Consider the following 7,204-nt stretch of genomic DNA (forward strand, 5'->3'; position numbering starts at 1 on the left):
TCATAACAAATTTTCCAATCTAAAACACATAAATATATAGATCTTAACGAAGTACCTACAACCTGTTACCCCCAACCGTGATATTTGGAGAGATGTGGAAACATTTCTAAGGACCTAGGTCTTGGTCATATTCATTCTTAAGCGTTCACTCAATGTAACATTAAATAGCTCCTTGTGCATGCATGGAGATTTTCAAGGCTTTTGCAAACAAGATCAGGTCATTGGTAAACCTAAGGTGAATTTATGACCTAAGGTGAAGGGAACATAAGGTATCTACCAAAATATTCGTAAGAAGCTTGGGTGAATGCTGCCCTGTCTCGTCCTCCTCGTTTAACTTCTATAAATGTGTATAAATTTAAAATTATTTAGAGAGTAATTAAGATTAAATTTCGGGAAGAGTATATATATAACATCTAATCATCAATTATTTATAATAGTTATATGCCTATTACTATATATACAGCACTATTGTTGTTTTTATCAATTTCATAACCGTTATCTAGATTATTTTTTATATATGGCCAATATAACTTGCTTATTTAAATATGCCAGATAATAAAACAATTAATAATTATGTAGCATTATTAATTGTTTTATTATCAATGAAATGCGAAGCGGCAAAACATTTATATATAAGTACGTATGTATAAAAAATAGATTAGTATGTACTACAGAATTAATTTTGAATGAATGTAAAATCTACAATAAATCCATTAATAGAAAGTACAAAAGAAGTTTTATTCGTCTTTATTCCCGTCCTTCACAAATCCCTTTTTCCACAAAGGTCAACAATCCATTAGGCCTATACATCTGATAATGCCTCAGGCATTGAGTCCACCTGTGTACACCTACTGTATCTATATAAAGTTTAAATAAATAAAGAATGTAGGTATATTTTCCTAGCCAGTAGTGATCACTTTTTTATTACCAGGACATCGATTTGACGATTTTAGGATCCAGAGGTTCACTATTAAAAACGATATCACATAAACAGAAACTGTATAAACTTTGATGACAATAGCTGTATTAAACCATCGTTAGTATGAAACGATAGCCTATTTGGGTGTGGAACGGACTGCCGAGACGAATGTCCGCAGGTTCAAATCCCAAGGGCACACACCTCTGACTTTTCTAATAAATCATGTGTGTATTCTTTGTGAATTTATCGTCCGCTTTAACAGTGAAGGAAAACATCGTGAGGAAACCTGCATACCTGAGTAATTCTCTATAGGAATTTCGAGGGTGTGTGAAGTCTACCAATCCGCACTAGGCTAGCGTGGTGGACTAAGGCCTAATCCCTCTCAGTAGTAGAGGAGGCCCGTGCTCAGCAGTGGGCAAGTATATAATACAGGGCTGATATTATTATATTATTATAGTATGAAACGATTGGAGTGCGATTTTTCTTAAACTCAAAAATGGTAAGTCTAGTTTCTAGTCGTAGACATATCAATAAATGACTATATCTAATGAGAATTTCATGAAAGCGGTAAATCAGCTTGATTTGTGTTACTTTCGCCAGAACAAGCGTTGGAAATTATATGGCACACGCGGCCTTAGTGGCAGCCACGTTGCGTACGCGCCGCTGTATCTATACCCACAAGATCACGCATAATGTGAGTGTGACACGCAACGGAACGTGTAACGTACAAAATCCTATAAACGAATCTTGAAAAATAGGCTCAATGAAGAATTTGGTTAAGTCGCTTGTCCAATCACGGACATATAAATGGCGAAGAACCCATCGTTATAATACTTTCACAGTATGAGTGAAGTTTTGTAACTAAAATAAATGCGTGTGTGTTATTTTTTTTTTTTATAATATAGACGACAAACGAGTAGGTTGATCACTTCATCTTAAGTCATCTAACTTACCTGAATAGACACAATACAAAAATATTACAATCGTAGCATTGTCAATTTTAAGACGAGAAATAAGTATTAGGAAAAAGACAAATGATTAAACCTAAGAAAGTAAGTTATTTTGTAAACTCAACAACTATGTTTGAGTATTTTAATACCAATTAAAATTAAATTTCATGGTTTATATCAGAATTTTGAGGTTAAATTACTTGATCGGAGTGGGAAGGAATTCATCATCATCATCTCAGCCACAGGAAGTCCATTGCTGAACATAGGCTTCCCCCAAGGATCTCCACGTCGACCTGTTGGAAACGCCCTGCATCCAACGATTTTAAGGAAGCGGGAAGGAATTAGCACCGTTTTATTTATCTATCGAACACGCCATTAATTTATCGATCACCAGACAGTAAAGCGAATTTAATGATGAATATAATTCTTCAAATGCTTGTTTGGAAAACATTATAATCGGATTCAGGTAAAAATATGTCATGTACATGTAAAATATTTTGTTGGTATTAATATACCTCGTGGTACAATAGATTTACATGATAAAATCCACGTACTTATCATGTGGAAATTTTGGGCGATAATAAAAACCTGTAGACCAATTAATGAATATTTATATATTTAATAATCCAAATTAATAATAAATAACGCTTTCGGCATTATGCAGCTAAATGATTTTGACCATGATTTCTACAACCTAAGACAATAGAGATAGCATATTATACCTTTTATTTATATAGTAAGCTAAGCAAAATGTTAAGCAGTCACTTAATAAATAAATAATAAATAAATAAAAAGCCTTTTATTTCTTGCTATTCATATGTATGACAATAAGATATAAAGTAAGTACTTGTATAATTAGTATGACTAACACTTGTTTTAAATAGCAATTCGTTTTGTATAAAGAAATAGTTTAAATTAAATCATACTTTTAAAGTTAAGTTTTAACCGGCAATTTGGGTTTAAAAGTAAGACTGCAAGAACCCCTCTCAACGGAAGGTAAAGGCCTCCTCCAGAGATGACCAGCGATCTCTATCCTCTGCGATTCGCATCCAGTGGGTACCTGCTATCATTGTGAGGTCATCGGCCCAGCGCGCATTGGGCCTGCCCCTTTTTCTATGACCTGTTGGTCCTATCCATGATGTTGTTTTTGTGGTCCATCGATTGTCGGTTAGTCTGGCTACATGTCCAGCCCACCTCCATTTCAACTTTAGTGAATAAGTGAGAGCGTCGATGACTTTGGTTTTCTGTCTTATGGCAGTATGTCGGATTTTATGGATCTTCCTAATCTTCAAGATGCTTCTTTCCATACTTCGTTGGTTTGTTATTATCTTGTTTTTAGTTTTCTTTGTAAACTTCCAGGTTTGGCAGCCGTATGTTAGTGAAGGGAGTAAGCAGGTGTTCATGACTCCGGTTTTTAGTTTTATGGGCATGTCGCTTTTGAGAATTTCTTTGAGGCTCCAGAATTTTTTCCAAGTGATGTTGGCTCTCCTCTCTACTTCCAATTCGTTGTTGTGTTGGTTGAATGAAATTTGCTTTCCAAGGTAGATGTAATTATCCACGTAGGATAATGGCAGATTTTTGAGATAAATGGGAATTCTTGTGTAGTTCGTCATGATTTTCGTTTTATCCAGGTTGATTTCTAAGCCTACTTTCGCACTTTGTTCATGGAGAGAGTTTATCATTTGTTGTAGTTGGTTTGTGTTTTCAGATATCAGAATTATATCGTCAGCAAATCTGAGGTGGCTCAGGTAGCATCCTTTTATGTTTATGCCCACTTTCTCCCAGTTTAGTTTGCGGATGATTGTTTCTAGCACCGCTATGAAGATAGTTGGCGAGAGTGGGTCTCCTTGCCTTACACCTCTTTTTATTTGTATGAGTGGTCCGGTGGTCTCTAACTTCACTCTGCTAGTGCTGTTGTCGTAGATGTTTTTTATGACTTGAACATAGTCTAATGCCACTTCTTGAGAGAGAAGAGCTTCCCAGATTGATGGATGAAGTAGAGTGTCGAAAGCTTTTTGGTAGTCTATGAATATAAGATATAATGGTCTGTTGAACTCTTGGAATTTTTCTATTATCATCTCTATCGAGTGTATATGGTCTATTGTGGAAAAACCACGTCTGAAGCCAGCCTGTTCTATGGGTTGAAATTTATCTGTTGATTCTTTTATTTTTTTCTCCATTATAGAAGAAAACAGTTTGTAAATTGAGGGTAATAGACTTATTGGTCTATAATTACTAATGTTACTTGGGTCTCCTTTCTTGTAAAGCAAGATGATTTCTGACTCTGACCATTGACGTGGAGTGTTCTTGCAGCTAAGTACCTTGTTGAACAGTCGCGTTAACGGTTTAGCTAGAGACTTGAATCCTACTTTTAAAGCTTCGTTGGTGATTCCGTCAGGTCCTGGGCTTTTATCTGGTTTTAGTGCTTGAATACCTTTGGCTAGTTCGTCTTCATCGATGGTTGGTAACGTGTCTCCGATGTCACTGCTCGGTAGTGTGTACGTTGGTTGATTTGGCGAGCTATAGAGGTTTCTGTAGAAATCTGTCGCTATTTGGAGTATTTCTGTTCTATTTTGTGTGTTGTTAGTTTTGTTTTTTAGTTCTTCTATCCATGATTTGTAAGTTCTCAATTCCTTGTACGCTTTTTTGGCACTCCCTGTTGCGTGAAGACATTTTTCTATAGTTTGTGAGCGGTGTGCTTTGTAGTCCTGGTTTATTCGTTTGCTTATAAGCTTGTAAAGCGCTTTAAGTTCATTTTTCATGGCTCTTGATTTTGGTTTTGTCTTATGTAATTCTTGTCTTCTGCAGATTAGTACCTTTGTGCGAGCTGATAATATTTTATTTTTCTTTGTGTTTGAGTTAGATGTAAGTTCATACGCTTTTTTCAGGCTGGTATCTATTGCGCTTGTTATTTTGTCATAGCAATTCTGAGCGGTGTCGTTGTCATTCCAGTTGTCTAACAGAATTGTTGAGCAGCTGTTTAACGATTCCATATAGATTTGCACTTCGTTTTCGTCCTTTAACTGGGATCTGGGGCATTGACCAAACTTGCTGCGATTTTTTGACCTTGAAAGTAATTTGACTGTTGCCCTAACCGGTCTGTGGTCCGAAGGGTACGTGATATTTAAGACCTGTATATTGTCTATGTAACTCTGAATATTTGTTAAGATGTAGTCAATTTCGTTTCTTGTGCTGCCATCAGGTGATTTCCATGTCCATCTCTGTTTGTTGTTCTTTTTGAAAAAAGTGTTCATAATGACTAGATTGTTCTCGTACGCGAAGTCTATGAGTCTACTCCCTCTACAGTTCCTATTTCCATAGCCATAGTTTCCTGTGATGGTTTCGTTTGGTTTGGGTTGACCAATTTTGGCGTTAAAGTCGCCCATGACTATTAAGTTGTTTCCTGCGAGTAGTATGGCCTGGTCGATAGTGCTGTAGAAAAGTTCTAGCTCTACATCATTCGAGGCTTCTGTTGGGGCGTAAGCTTGTATGATGCTTAAGTCTATGTTGTTGATTTGCATCTTTAGCAGCGCTACTCTTTCTGACAGTCCTTTGAAGCTCCTTATGTATCTTTTCAGGTGTTTTTTTATAATAAAGCCTACTCCGTACAGTCCTGGCGTTTCTCCAATGTGGTAGAAAATGAACTCGTCATGTTCCTCTATTTTATTGCCGAGTCTTCTGACTTCTGAGAGACCGATAATGTCATGTTTTACATTTTTTATTGATTCTGTTAATTCTAGTAGGCGTGAGTGGGTTGATAGGGTTTTAACATTGTAGGTCACTATATAAAGGTTTTTGAAGTGATTGCTATCGCTATTGCTATTTGGATTAACAGCTAGACTTTCATCTGGAGGGTTTTGGTCGTGATCTTCCACGGAGACCAGCCGGCTTGGAAGATTTGTTTGGTATTCTGATAGTGATAGTGGTTGTTGTGTGATGATGTTTTGAGAGGGGGGCGGTAATTGCTATTGTATAACGTAATTATTTTGCTGCAGATCTGGTGAGTTGTTTGTATTCTTGTTAATGAGGTAATTCAGCATTCCCGGTTTTATAATACCTTCTGAGAGGCTTGAAGTTCTTCTTATTTGCGTTTGTGGTTTATTTTTCTTGCTAACCTGTGAGTTTGATTCAGCTCCTTTCGAGATCTTGTTTTCCGGTGAAGTTGAAAGTAGTCTTTTGTTATTGCTAGTTGGTTTGTTTTTTGCACTTATAACGAGCTTATCGTATTTTATTTTTACAAAATTTCCCTTCTCTTTCTCGGCTCTTGCTTGTTCTTGAAGTTCTTTTCTCTTCTCTAGAATATTTTGTGGGTAATCTTCCGTTATGTAGTAACCGGTATTTTTTAGTGCACTTCTGTTCTTAACCAAGTTGATTTTTGTGCCAAGCGTACAGAAAGTTACAGTTATTGGTCGAGGTCTTTCCCCTTTCTTGCCAATTCTTCTAACTTCTTGAATATCCCTGCGATCCAATTCTTGCGAGAAATACTCTTTGATAAAATTAATTATGAGACTTTCTAAGTTAGAATATGATGTCTCAGTTTCTTTTATTCCGAAAAAGACGATGTTATTTTTCCTTGCCTGTTTTTCGAGAAAATATAGTCGCTTTTCCTGGTTTTCGCATTTTTCTCTGAGATACTCGTATTTTTCGTTGAATAGTTTGAACTTGTCTTCCAATATACAGTTTATATTTTGCGTAACTTTTTCAGTCACTTTTTCTCCATTTTTTTCTATTGCCGTTTTCTGTTCATCTAAATCCTTTCGAATTTTTCGGAGTTCGTTAATGATTTCCTCCATTACGTTGCCGCTTTCCAAATCGCTTTATCACAGCAGTCACTTATCCACCATTAAAACTACACGGAAGCTACAAAGTAGACCTAGGTAACTGTAATAAGAGCTGTTACATTAGAACTGTAATAAGAACTGTAATAAGAGCTGTTACATTAGTCTTTATTTCTATTATGCTGTAGCAAAGCACATTACATGCGTCTGTAAAATGTACATAGATAATAAAACATTATTACATACATAAGCATGCTATATGATACACTACGGCTTTTGTCGCACTAATCACAACATAATTTGTAACTGTATCTGTAATATAACAAATTCAAATAAATTTCATTTTAATTTATAACTTAACAAATTTGTAACTTAACACGTTAACTTGGATAAAGAGCGTCATCTTTTTATTAGTCACAATCTTAGTATAAACTGGAATGGTATCGACGAACCGCATTTTTCAAAATAACAATCCAAAGACTTACCTGCCAAAATCTAAAAACAAACAACAACCTTATCGTACTCGTAAAGGTATTAAGCAAGAAAAGTATAAAAAA

At 35.8% G+C, this 7,204-nt stretch overlaps 1 protein-coding gene across 1 annotated transcript; it reads right to left on the bottom strand.

The window, feature by feature from the left end:
• Positions 1–5,834: 5,834 nt before the first annotated feature.
• On the bottom strand, positions 5,835–6,662 carry LOC115443029. Its single transcript, XM_030168296.2, has one exon. It carries the CDS (start codon positions 6,660–6,662, stop codon positions 5,835–5,837), a length of 828 nt encoding a protein of 275 aa, XP_030024156.2.
• Between the last annotated feature and the right edge of the window lie 542 nt (positions 6,663–7,204).

The sequence above is a fragment of the Manduca sexta genome, chromosome 21 (assembly GCF_014839805.1).
Source record: "Manduca sexta isolate Smith_Timp_Sample1 chromosome 21, JHU_Msex_v1.0, whole genome shotgun sequence".
Taxonomy (NCBI): domain Eukaryota; kingdom Metazoa; phylum Arthropoda; class Insecta; order Lepidoptera; family Sphingidae; genus Manduca; species Manduca sexta.

Coding starts and splice junctions, on each gene's coding strand:
- LOC115443029 (XM_030168296.2), bottom strand. CDS start 6,662: ATGGAGGAAATCATTAACGAACTCCGAAAAATTCGAAAGGATTTAGAT.